Source organism: Arachis ipaensis, chromosome B03 (genome assembly GCF_000816755.2).
Source record: "Arachis ipaensis cultivar K30076 chromosome B03, Araip1.1, whole genome shotgun sequence".
NCBI lineage: Eukaryota > Viridiplantae > Streptophyta > Magnoliopsida > Fabales > Fabaceae > Arachis > Arachis ipaensis.
Genome location: NC_029787.2, coordinates 125,977,619 through 125,991,159, shown reverse-complemented (window position 1 = coordinate 125,991,159; position 13,541 = coordinate 125,977,619). Strand labels below are relative to the sequence as shown.

The window sequence follows — 13,541 nt, the reverse complement described above, 5'->3', positions numbered from 1 at the left end:
TGGATTTGAACAGGTTCAAACATCTTTTCATCAAGAGCATCTGGATCTTGTTGAAGATTTTGCTTCTATTTTGCGCAACTTACAACTTTTACTCCTCTTGATTAGTTTGCTTGTGCTTGGAATTCTATATTTTGTGAAACTATATATTAGAGCGTGAAATATACATTAAAAATGTGTAAAATAATACATATATATCAACTATATATACATATAAAATACACCTTAAAATATAAAAGAGAAAATGTAGGGGCATAACTTTTGTTGAAATCTGGCCAACACTTAGGGTGTGTTTGGCAAACGCGTTACAAGAGAAGAAGCACGTTTAGCCTTCTTGAAAGCTTCGAACTTTTGGTTTGGCAAATTTTTGATTCATCAACGCAGAAGTAATTTTGCTTTCAAAACCATGGTTTACAAGAAGCTACAATTTTGAGCTTCTGCGTCACCAACGAGCTTCTAGTCATCAATACTCCATCTTTATTTACCTTTTACCAACTTTATCCTTTATGCATGTTATTATATTATTTATGGAATTCTTATTGTTTTTGTTTACATGAACTCTCTTTTATAATTATAATTTTTTGTATTATTTTTATTATCTTTTTATAATATGATTTATTGATTCTATTAGGTAAAGTAAATTAAACAAAAAATTTTTTTGATTTATTTCAATTACTACCAAGATCAATATTTAATTTTTTTATTATTCTTAGTACTCTCTAAAATTTATATTTTGTTAGTTTTAATTAAAAATATATTTTGTCAATTTTTATATATTATTTTTATTTTAGTGTATAAATATTAATTTTATTATAGAATTAATTAATAAGATCTATTCAATTATCTAAATTAAAATGATAAGATAATATATAAAAATTATTTGAGTTGGTGTCTATTTTAGTAATTTTTTATCTAAAAGTGATTTTGAATAGTATAATTCAAACAATATTTATTTTACTATAATTCATCTTGATGTAAAGATTGTCAAACATAAATCACCTTAACACAAACTTACTTTTCATCAAAATTAAGTTTATAAAATCAATTTTATTCAAACTCCCGTTTGTAAACTGTAATCCAAACACACACTTAATCATCAAAGGAAAAATGATTAATCATATATCATTAGATCTCATCTCACACCATTAAAAATATTGATGATGGCTAATTAATGGCTAAATATTATAAATTCTACTGATTCCTAACACTCATCAAATTTATTAAATTTTTTAGCAATTCTCAACTATCAATTTTACATAAAGTTATATAAAATTAAGTGTACTTAAATTTTTACCGTATTAGTTTACACAAAATTTCGGCCAAATGCCCGGGTTGCTTCCTTGATGCTTTCAGGTCGGACTTTGCCTATTTTGCCAAAAAATAGAATACAAAAAAGGCCTGCAATTTGGGCTTGGCCCAAAAAAGAGCACAAGTTTAGGGTCAGAAAGTGAATTGTAGTGGTGGTCATGGACTCATGGGAAGCCGAGTCCCCATCATAGGTCACAAGATCTGCCATGATGGCATCTACGTTGAAAGACCCCCCAAAATTATTATGATATGGGTTTCATTATATTTTTTATAAATAAATAAGAAATTATATTTGTATTATTTTTTTGTTATACTGTTAAGTTTAATTTATATATTTTTTATTAATTATTATTCTTCTAAAATAATTATTGGTTTTTCAGTTTTTAGTCTCTATAAAAATTAGGTTTTTGCTAATAAGATATCCAAAGATATAATTAAGGATACTACAAATAAAATTTTGAAAAAAAGATGTAAAAATAAATAAAAAATAAAAGTATATCTTTCACATGTTACAAAAACAATTTAAATGCTTTGGAACAAATGTCTCGTAATAGAAGTGAATCACTATTCACGTATAATTAAGTTTGATTCAAACAATGTTATTTGTAGCAAAAAAGAAAAAAAAATAATTTAAGTTTAACCACTCAGTTAAGACTATTCACTATTGTAAAAATTTATATACAATATTACAATTATTTAAATTGTCAAATAATTGAATAGTTTAAATAATTTGATTAAATTATAATATAATTATTTTTAAATATCAATTTTATATAAAAACAGTGTAATTTTCATTTTAAGGCAACTCATCAGTCATCATCTTGAATCTCACGAGAATTTGATCCTCAATTTTTAAGTAAAACAATGGGTGCTAAAGTGACCTAATTTTTTTTTTTCCTATAAACGTATTCAAGTATTTATTTATTTATTTATTTTAAAAAAGCAACTAACGCAGCACAATCTAGCGGAGAAGAAAAACTCGGAATTGGTCCGAACCCTAATTTCTTAAAAAGTGTTAAAACCAATCCCCAATTCGAATCAAGCACTCCTCACAATGTTTCCTGCTAATTGACTAATGTGCCCTTTATTATCCTAACCATCATGTAAACTTGAATCCCATGATGCCACTCACATGTATCTAATTCTGATTTTGATTAGCCCTAATATCAATTTACCAAAAACATTAATTAAATTTGAATGCTAAACAAGGCAAGTTAGGGTTATTTTTGACATTATTTAACATTAATTAATTATCGCAACAATTAATAAATGCTAAATAAGATAAATTATAACTATTTTTAGCTGATTTTCTTTAATTACCAAACATTTCCAAATTTAAAAATGATAAGAATCAGTTAATTTTTTTACAATAAGTATTTATATAATATAAAGATATAAAGATATAAAGATATATTATATAAATTTGAAGCATAAAAGATATATTGAAGTAGTAGTAGAAGATACATATAAATTTGAAATTTAAAAGATATAGATGTAGAAATTAATCTTTATGAAAAAGATTAGATAGAGTGAAAAACATTTACGATCAAATTTTCTTAATTCCTTGGTCCAATTACTTTTGTATGTCCTTTGCATTATTTTTTTCATCATAATATAATATATGTGCTAATATATAATTTTAATTTTAATTATAATTATTATATTATTTTTATTTTTATTTATACCCATGATATAAATACACATACACATATCACATTGTGAACTCTCTAATCTCAACCTTCACCCTCTCTAGTTTTTGTACATTTTTTTTCCTCTCTATTCCTTCTTCCTGTTCCTTTTTTCCTGCCAGAGAGAAAAAGAATTAGACAAGAGAAGAAAGAAAATTCAATTTTTTGTTTTTTGTAGCTTCGAAAGTGATAACTTTGCTGCAACAGTGGTGTGTTTCTCTTTGGTACAATCAAAGGTTCTGATTGTGTTAAAATAATCACAGATGAAAAAACTGTTACACAAAGCTTCAATTTTTTTTTCTTCGTTTTTGTTTTGTTTTGTTTTGTTTTTCACATATCTATCTGTTTTTCTTTGTGCAGAGAAAAGACTTTGTTGTGGAAGGGTACTCTGCAGTTCGTGCACTTCACAATCACTCTGTAATTTTTTTTTTTCGTTTTCATTTTTTTCTTTTTTATTTTATTTTATTATGTGCTGCAAATTCTTACCACGTTGCTTTACATTGAAGTAATGCAAATTATGCTTTTTGATTGTGTTTTTGTTAGGATTTGTTTGGCTCTTTGTTGTGGGTGGTGATCTGTTTGCAATTCGGGTCTGGAATTGTTGCTCGTGGTTTGATGACTCTTTGAGGTTAGATCTGCTTCTTGGTTGTTACTTTTGTGTTCAAATGTGCAAGTCCGGTTTCTGGGGATTCTTCTATTGTGTTCTAAGTTTCAAAGCGTGGGTTTGTTTCTTCTGATTTTTGTTTAGGGATGAAGAGGTCCAGAGAGGATGTTTACATGAGTTCTCAGCTCAAACGACCTATGGTATCTTCTAGAGGAGAACCGTAAGTTCAATTTGCTTTTTGGCTTGTCTTGTTTCATGGCTTTCTTTTTTTTTCTTTTTTATTTTGGTGTGATGGGGTACATTTTTGCTTGATGATGCAGTTGAATCTTAATTGTTTTTGTTACAGAACTATTTAGTCTCTTCTGGAGGTTCAATTTTATTGCTTTTACTTTTAAGTCCCTTATGTTGATGTTTTGACTTAGTGTGATAAGATCAGATGTTTCTTTTACTAAAATGTGCTTGAATAGGGTTGATAATGTGCCGAAATCTTCTTGTTGATTTCTCAAATTGTCTAACTAAAGTTTTTTTTTTTGGACTGAAGCTCCGGGCAACCCCAGGTTACGATTGGTAATGCTGGTCAGAAACTGACCACAGATGATGCCTTACAATACCTGAAGGCCGTGAAGGATATGTTTCATGATAAGAAGGAAAAGTATGATGACTTTTTAGAAGTAATGAAAGATTTCAAGGCCCAAAGGTTTGATCATTTTGGACCTCATTATTACATCTTGCAGTTCCTCCAAGCTTTTCTTTTATGGACGTGGAAATATTCTGTATTATTAGGAGTAGAGATATTGGTTCTATTAGCAAAATTGATTTGTCTATCTTTTGTTCATACGTAGAATTGATACAGCGGGTGTCATAGCAAGAGTGAAGGAGCTATTTAAAGGGCATAGAAATCTAATTTTAGGGTTTAATACCTTCTTGCCTAAGGGATATGAAATTACACTTCCGTTGGAGGATGAACAACCTCAGCAGAAGAAGCCTGTTGAATTTGTTGAAGCTATAAATTTTGTGGGCAAGATCAAGGTTAGTTTTTGTTGAATTTGACTGTAAGGCTTTCAAGTTGCATTTCTGCACAAGAAACCCAAAAACAAAAAAAGGAGTTTTGGCCAACGATAAATTTCAGGCTGCCAATCATATTGTGGGCAATTGATATTGGTATTGTTAAACAATCAATTGTTGCATCTTGCTTAAAGCTCTTATACTTTTTTCAAATTCAACACAAAATGGACAGTTTTTAACTGTGATTGAATTTTTTTCATGCAGAGTCGGTTTCAAGGCGATGACCGTGTGTATAAGTCGTTTCTTGATATATTGAATATGTACAGAAAGGAAACCAAGACTATCTCTGAGGTTTACTTAGAGGTTTGTGTTGTATATGTCCGGTGTTGCCATCAGGCAAATTTGTATTGGCCTCTATTTCTCTCTCTTTTTTGTGGTTTGTTTTCTTGGAGTATTGATAGGTTATGAATTTAGATACTAATTTTAATCATATATCGGGTATTTACATAGGTTGCTGCACTTTTCCGTGACCATGAAGATCTTCTTGAGGAGTTTACTCATTTTCTTCCTGATAATTCAGTATCAGCTTCAACTCATTATACTTCTGCCCGAAATTCTATACTTCGTGATAAGAGCTCTGCAATGCCAACTATTAGACCAGTGCATGTTGAAAAGGTAATCTTTCAGCTTTAATTGTGTGTCCCTTTGATTTTTAGTTAATTATTAAGCAGCTAATATTTCCCTTTCTCTATGACAGAAAGAAAGGACCATGGCTTCTCATGGTGAATGTGATCTCAGCGTTGAGCATCCTGATCAAGAACTCGATAAAAGTTTGGTGAGGGCTGATAAGGACCAGAAAAGGCGTGCTGAAAAGGAAAAGGACCGTCGAGAAGAGAGAGATAGGAGAGAAAGGGAAAGGGATGATAGAGATTATGATGTTGATTGTAATAGAGACAGTTTATCCCACAAGCGAAAATCTGGTCGTAGGACTGATGACTCTGGTGCTGAACCATTCCATGATGAAGATGAAAATTTTGACCTGCGCCCTATGTCATCTACTTGTGAAGATAAAAGCTCTTTGAAAAGTGAGTTTGTTAATACTTTGATCACGGATGTATGTTCTAACATTTTCAGAATTTCTTTTACCCTGCCAAACATATGCTTTGAACTTCTTATATGAATGTTTTAAATGTTTGAAGTTATAGACTCCAATTTCTTATCATCACAGGTATGTGTAGTCAAGTCGTTGCTTTCCTTGAAAAAGTCAAGGAGAAATTACGAACTCCTGAGGTTTACCAAGAATTTTTGAAGTGTCTACATATATACAGCAGGGAAATAATTACCCGACAAGAATTGCAGTCATTGGTATGGTTGATAGAGTTATATATATTGATTTTCTTAGCTACATTACTTGTTTTGTTGCCATATCCTGTCAATAGTTATTACTTATTAGTGAATCTGGTGTGAAGAAAGCTGAGGCTAGGATTATCTTGATCTGATGTCACTATTTGTTCTTCCAGGTGGGTGATTTGCTGGGGAAATTTCCAGATCTTATGGAGGGATTTAATGAATTTTTGGCACAATGCGAGAAGAATGGTAATATTCAACCTATTATTTTTTCTTTTTCCTTGAATTCATTTTTTTATTTTAAATTCTTTCTTCTCATTAATCAAGTTCTGTCGTGCAGAAGGATTTCTTGCTGGCGTCATGAACAAAAGTACGTAACATGGTTATCTCCTTTCTGCTATCTTATAATAGATGCACCCCATTTTTTTTTTATTATTATTATTCAAATAACAATTTTAGCTTCACCTTGTGGCTAAACTGTCTGATTGTTGTATATCCAGAGTCCTTGCGGAATGAAGGACATGGATTGAAAGCATTGAAGGTAGAGGAGAGGGATAGAGATCGAGACCGTGATAAGGTTGAAGGGGTGAAAGAAAGGGATAGAGAGTGCCGAGAAAGGGACAAATCCACTGCAGCTGCAAATAAAGATGTTTTCGTTCCTAAGATGTCTCCATATGCCACCAAGGATAAGTATTTGGCAAAACCTATAAATGAGCTAGACCTTTCTAATTGTGAACAATGCACTCCCAGTTACCGTCTTCTTCCAAAAAATGTATACTTGCTTTACCTATCTCGTCATTATTTTTCATGTCCTAATGGAATCTCTGTGATGCTCCTGCTGATTGTGTTCTTTATGTGTTACTTTTTGCTCCCACAGTACCCAATACAAATACCTAGCCAGAGAACAGAACTTGGTGCAGAAGTATTGAATGACCACTGGGTGTCTGTCACTTCAGGAAGTGAAGATTATTCCTTTAAACACATGCGAAAAAATCAGTTTGAAGATATTCTGTTTAGATGTGAAGATGACAGGTTAGAGCTTATCATTGATTTCTGTTTCCCCTTTGGAAACTAATTCTTTTAGTCATTTAATGCTGCAGCTATTTATTGTGCTTTTGACATAATTGGATTGATTCATGTATGCAATTTCTCTATTATCAATTGTTGCTGATTTTTTTAAACTTATGCTGGCAGGTATGAACTTGATATGCTGATCGAGTCTGTAAATGTAGCAATCAAGCGAGTTGAAGAGCTCTTGGAAAAGATTAATACTAATATTATAAAGGGAGACAGTCCAATTCGAATTGAGGAACACTTCACAGGTTTGATCAATGGAATATCTTAAGGTATGAGCTAATTCTTGTTGTTTTTCCTATTCTAATATGATTTCTTTTGTTCTTTTAGCTTTAAATCTTAGATTGATTGAACGATTATATGGTGACCATGGGCTTGATGCAATGGATTGGCTAAGAAAGGATGCATCTCGCTTTTTGCCTGTCATATTAAACCGCTTGAGGCAGAAACATGTAGAATGCGTAAGGATGAGTGTTGCTTGTAAACCAGAGTGGGCTAAAGTACATGCTGCGAATCATCATAAATCACTTGATCACCGTAGCTTCTACTTTAAGCAGCAGGATAAGAAAAGCTTGAGTAATAAAGGTAATAAATGGGTTGTTTCACACTTAAAGAACATGCTATTGTTAAGTTACTTTTCTGCACTTCTGATTCCTTGCTATTGCTGTACATTCTACAGCCTTACTGACAGAAATAAAAGAAATTAGTGAGAAGAAATGGAAAGATGATGTTCTTCTTGCAATTGCTGCTGGAAATAGACGGCCTCTTCTTCCAAACTTGGAATTTGAGTATCCTGATCCAGAGATCCATGAAGATTTGTATCAGCTAATAAAATACTCCTGTGGAGAACTTTGTACAACTGAACAGATGGATGAAGTTTTAAAGATTTGGACTACTTTTTTAGAGCCCATGCTTGGTGTTCCTTCTCGACCCCAGAGTTGTGAAGATACAGATGATATTGTTAAGGCTAAGAGCAATTCTTCTAGAAGTGGCACTTCAAATGATTCTAATGGTAATGATAGTCATGGTTTTGGTGCGACTCCTAATAATTTAAACACTAACGAAAACAGGGATGAGAGTATTCCATTAGCACAGTCAAATTCTTTTAAAGAATGGTTAGCAAATGGGGATAGTGGAGTTAAAGAGAGTAGTCATCTTGATTCAGACCGCACTTCATACAAGATTGAAACTTTGGGCAGTAATACACAGCAGGGTAAAATACATATGATTGCATCCATCCCTGATGAAGTATCAAGAATCAATAAACAAGACCATCCGATTGAAAAGTTGGCGAGTGCTAATATCTCAGTGGCCTCTGGAATGGAGCAAAATGGAAGAACTAACATAGATAACACATCAGGTTTGTTACATGAATCAAGAACGAGGACACTGCAGTTCTATCTTAAATACTTTGTTGCATATTGGCATTAATAGGCATATTAATTTAGTGCTTATTACATCTCTTATTGTCACATAATCATAATCATTTTTAGTCCTATCTCATTCCCATAGTTTGTACATTTACTATACCATTCATTTATTACTCTAATATCAATGGAATTCTGAGATATTTTCCCCCTTAAAGGACTTACTTCACCTCCATCTGGTCCTGGTAATGTTTCTGGCGAGGGAGGGCTTGGTTTACCTCCATCAAAGGTATGGCTTAAGTCTTTCAACTTATTTCAGTTAATTTTCAAGTTAAGACGGTAACATGCAAATGATGCAATGGAATGAAAAATATATAGTGTGAATTATGTTAGAGGACAATGGATGCTTTTTGGAAAGAGATTTTGTTTCATCTTTTACAGGCATTCTCCTGATTGTTGATTGACACCTTCATGTGAAACAAACTTTCAAATAATGTTAACTATCAGAGATCTGGAGCCTCATATTGCTTGATGTTACTTTTTTCCCCTTGCATTAGTAAAGATGATTTCCTGAAAAGACTATCAAAAGCACTATATGATTTTTGCATTTGGGTTTAGAGGTCCATCTCACTTGCACATTTCTGTAAATTTGAACTGTCATTTCATGATGCCAAGATACATGTTGAGCCTAAGTGCTAGCAGTATGTATAGAAAGTATTCATTTGATGGTTAAATTTTAGTGTGCCTGTCTCATTTAATAGTTGTTCCTAAACTTAGAAATAGATGAATAAATGTGTGGGCTTAATGTGCAACCCGAATAAACTTTTATACTGCACATTATTGCCAAAGTGACCAGATATTTTGTTTTTTGTCTTTTTATCATGACTTAGCTCGCTGATTCTACAAAACCTGTTACATCTTCAAATGGGGCTATTACTGAAGGCACCAAAGTTCACCGACCCAAAGATGAATCAGTTGGACACTTCAAAAGTGATAGAGAAGAGGGAGAATTATCTCCCAATGGAGACTTTGAAGAGGACAACTTTGCAGTTTATGGAGAAGCTGGTTTGGAGGGAGTGATTGAAGGGAAGGATAGTAGTACAAGCCGACAATACCAAAGTAGACATGGAGAAGAAGTTTGTGGTGAAGCCGGAGGAAGAAATGACCTTGATGATGAAGGTGAGGAAAGTCCTCATAGGTCGTCAGAGGACAGTGACCATGCTTTGGAAAATGGTGATGTTTCTGGTAGTGAGTCTGCTGATGGTGACGACTTTACAAGAGAAGAAAAAGAGTGTGGGGATCAAGAACACAATAACAAGGCTGAGAGTGAAGGTGAAGCTGAAGAAACGGCTGATGGCAATGATGTTGAGGGAGATAGTTCCTTGTTACCAATTTCAGAACACTTTCTTCTCACGGCAAAGCCTCTGGCAAAATATGTCATGCCAGTGTTGCACGAAAAAGAACATTATAGAGTCTTTTATGGAAATGATTCCTTTTATGTGCTGTTTAGATTACATCAGGTACAACATTATCTACTAGTATTTACATATTTATATGCATGACCATGGTTACTAATGTCCTGGAGGTTTTGTAGTTTATTATGCATTCTTATACTGCCTTGCCATTTTTCCAATTTTACAGAAATTGTATGAGAGGATTCGGTCGGCAAAGGTTAACTCGTCCTCTGATGAAAGGAAATGGGGGACTACAAATGATACTAGCTCTACTGAACAATATGGCAGGTGATATGCCTGTGAAATCATAATCTTTACATTCTGTTACAAATAGCATGATGCATATTTGTGCTAAACTGAGAGTGTGCTTCGTGCTACAGGTTCTTGAATTCTCTTTATGACTTCCTGGACGGTTCTTCTGATAATACGAAGTTTGAGGATGACTGTCGAGCTATTGTTGGAACTCAGTCATATGTTTTGTTCACAATAGACAAGCTAATATATAAACTTGTTAAACATGTAACAGCCTTGAAATCCTCCTTTTCTCTATCTTATCTGAGCTATTTCAGTTCTTTTGGATTCTGAATTTCTTCTTTCATTACAGCTTCAAGCCGTTGCAGATGATGAGATGGATAACAAGCTTCTTCAATTATATGCACATGAGAAATCAAGAAAACCTGGAAGATTTTTTGATACAGTCTATCATGACAATGCTCGCATTCTTCTTCACGATGACAATATATATCGAGTTGAATGTGTAAAAGTTCTTATCTTTCTGCTCCTCTTGGATCAGCTTTTGATTGTTTAACTTAGGATTGAGATATTTGAATATAAGGTTTTGCATGTTCTAAACCTTAGTTCCTTTTCATTGTCAACTGCAGTCACCTGCACCTACTCGTTTGTCTATTCAACTGATGGACTACGGTCGTGATAAGCCCGAAGTGACTGCTGTGTCAATTGACCCAAAATTTTCAGCATATCTGCACAATGACTTCCTAGCTGTTGTCCCTGACCAAAATAAGAAGTCTGGAATTTTCTTGAATAGGTATTTCACTAATCAGTATAATGCTGGTTCCATTTCATGCCTATGCTTAGGTAAATATTTGTAATTATTTTGTTTTAATATTTTTCGCAGGAATAAACGCAAATATGTCGTTGGCGATGAATTTACCAGCCAGGCCATGGATGGAGTCGACGTTTTCAATGGCTTGGAGTGCAAGATAGCTTGCAGTTCGTCTAAGGTAGTTTGTAGGTCAGCGATGCATATATTTCGAGTTTCAAGTCGTTTTCAGTTACGTTTTCTGAATTCCATTCTCTGTCTTCTCCTTGAATACGTTGCGCGATGTTAGGTTTCATATGTTTTAGATACCGAAGACTTTTTAATACGAACAAGAAGCAGAAGGAGAACCTTGCATCATAACAATTCATTCCATGAAAAGGCCAAGCCTTCAGAGAAATGTTCAAGCAGAGCTCAACGGTATCACCAGTTGTTTACAATCATATGAGGGTAGCCATTTGAGCTGAATATGGTAATTTGATCATACTCCTTTTGCTGCTATATGTTCCGTTTTGGACTTGAACTGTTCTAATCAGATCTTAACCGCCACGCCAACCATTCAAGTACATCTAACACTCATCGTTTTGTTTCCTTTTTAAGCATTTTTGGTCGTGCATCATCGGCAAAGGCGCCGGACGGGACCGAAATGACAGATCTCCCTCCAAGAGCAAAGGATGTATACTTTGTGATATTTAATTTCGTTGCAATGCTCACAGCAACCAAATAAGACTTTGCAGAGAAAGAAAAGGGAGGGATGAATGAAGCAGTGAGAGTTGTTGTATACTGTAACATTGGTGGTTGATGATTCACGATCATGTAAATATAGAGTTCTAATTTGTGATGTATCTAGGAGCCATTTTCTTTCCATTCATCCATATTTTTGTTATCTTGATAATAAAATTTTAGATAGTACTACCTTTTTCTTTCTTGTTTGAAGTTATTGATGTTTTTATGAAGTATTTGGTGGCTGCAACTGGCCTCCACATTCAAATTCGCAGTGCATGAACAAGAAGGTTAATATACCCCTTAACCCCATATTTCCTTTTCCGTATATATAACTTATCAAAAATATTTTGTTTAGTTGTGTTTGTATAACAAGAAGGTGCGGTTGACAAATATTCTATTTTGCTCACAATAACGTTGACAGCTGTTGTTGGGGCCCGAGTGGGTGACGCCAGTTGCAGTGGGTTTAGGTTGTTTAATTTGATTCTTTGCTTCTTTTGTTGTCTTTTATTACATAAATTATTTGGTTTAAATTAACACAATTTATGATAGTTAATTTTGTAATTATTTTTGCTATTAGAATTATCTTTGTTGTTTATAATTTTACTATTAATATTAACTTAATTATTTTAGACTTTAATTGAACACTATTGTATTTATATTTTATACAAATAAAATATAGATGTGAGTAAAAAATAAATATAAGGTCATAATATGAATTATAATTTTGAATCTCATGGTTTAAATCGAGTTGATCTGAACTAGTCATTGAATCAGTTGCTCGTCCTAGTTCTATCTGAACAATATCTTGTGCTCAATAATTAGAGAGTTCCTAAACTATTATAAAAATAACTTTTATTAGGATTTTTTATTATAATAAATTAAACAAAAGTAATATATATGTATTTTTTTAAAAAAAAAATTTAAAAATAATAAAAAATATTAATATTATCAATAATTCAAATGTTTAGCATGCAATTAGTACATAAAAATGTTGGTAGAAGAGATTAAAATTGATATGTTTGATCAATTAGTATTAAAAAAGAGTGCATAAAAAATTTTAGATTAAATTATAGATCAAATTAGATTGATTTAAATTTGAAAAAAAACTCGTAGTTCAAGTTTCATGACGAGAATAATTGTGCCCACTTCTACAAATTCAAAGATGGGAAGCCTGAAGTTGGCACATAATAAATAAAACAGAAAAAAAATGAGAAGAGAATTGAAATGCGTTCCGCTTTTTTAACAGGGTTCTATGGTCGGTCCGCGACACCTGGATGCCGAGGCGTCCTTAGGGTGATCTCGTAGTTCCTACGGGGTGGAGACGATGGGTCGGTCCATGGATTTTCTTTCCTTTTGCCGCATTTCGTTCAAAGGGTTGAAGGGAGATAGTGCATCAAGCTGTTCGCAAGGGCCAACTTGATCCTCTTCCCCAGGATCCCAGATGAGGAAACCCTAGGAGAGCCGCTGACTCCAACTACCGTCCATGTACGATCCCTACTAGATCTGACCAATTACCCATCCTACCTCCTCTACGTTCTTGACGGTCCATCTTTGTCTCAGTAGAGTCTTTCAGTGGCATGTTTCGGTCCTCTTTCCCATTACTTAGAAAAAGTACTCCCACTCTTTCTCTGTTTTATTTATCTCCATCAACCTCTCCTAATAATTGACAAACAGTTATCTCCACTCTTCCATTCTTTTCTATTTTATTTATCGTGCATCAATGAACGCTTCCCATCTCTCCATCTTTTAGGAGTAGGCACAATTACCATATTTTATTCTTATCATGGAATTTGAACCCGTATAAGTTTTTTATTTTTCAAATTTAAATCAGTTAATCTAAAATTTTTTATGCACTCTTTTTTAGTACTAATTGATCAAACATATCCATTTTAATTTTTTTTTATCAATCCTTTT

At 33.1% G+C, this 13,541-nt stretch overlaps 1 protein-coding gene across 2 annotated transcripts; it reads left to right on the top strand.

Moving 5' to 3' along the window:
• On the top strand, positions 3,024-11,970 carry LOC107631936 (paired amphipathic helix protein Sin3-like 4). 2 transcript variants are annotated; one of them, XM_016335530.2, is made up of 26 exons: positions 3,024-3,202; positions 3,354-3,410; positions 3,537-3,621; positions 3,742-3,817; positions 4,139-4,294; positions 4,440-4,626; positions 4,867-4,965; positions 5,113-5,277; positions 5,360-5,687; positions 5,831-5,967; positions 6,123-6,198; positions 6,290-6,319; positions 6,450-6,721; positions 6,827-6,981; positions 7,144-7,271; positions 7,354-7,608; positions 7,703-8,383; positions 8,609-8,679; positions 9,281-9,910; positions 10,032-10,132; positions 10,225-10,363; positions 10,449-10,601; positions 10,726-10,889; positions 10,980-11,085; positions 11,194-11,373; positions 11,502-11,970. In XM_016335530.2, the coding sequence occupies exons 4-25, from the start codon at positions 3,744-3,746 to the stop codon at positions 11,347-11,349; spliced, it is 4,263 nt and encodes a 1,420-aa protein (XP_016191016.1). In that variant the 5' UTR covers positions 3,024-3,202; positions 3,354-3,410; positions 3,537-3,621; positions 3,742-3,743; the 3' UTR covers positions 11,350-11,373; positions 11,502-11,970. The 2 variants fall into 2 exon arrangements, with proteins under 2 accessions (XP_016191016.1, XP_016191015.1); XM_016335529.2 differs by having other exon boundaries at positions 3,024-3,229.

Bases quoted from the DNA above. Each gene is read 5' to 3' on its own strand.
- LOC107631936 (XM_016335530.2), top strand. From the start codon at position 3,744: ATGAAGAGGTCCAGAGAGGATGTTTACATGAGTTCTCAGCTCAAACGA. The intron at 3,818-4,138 runs GTAAGTTCAATT...TTTGGACTGAAG, and splicing joins GTATCTTCTAGAGGAGAACC to CTCCGGGCAACCCCAGGTTA. The intron at 6,722-6,826 runs GTATACTTGCTT...TTGCTCCCACAG, and splicing joins ACCGTCTTCTTCCAAAAAAT to TACCCAATACAAATACCTAG.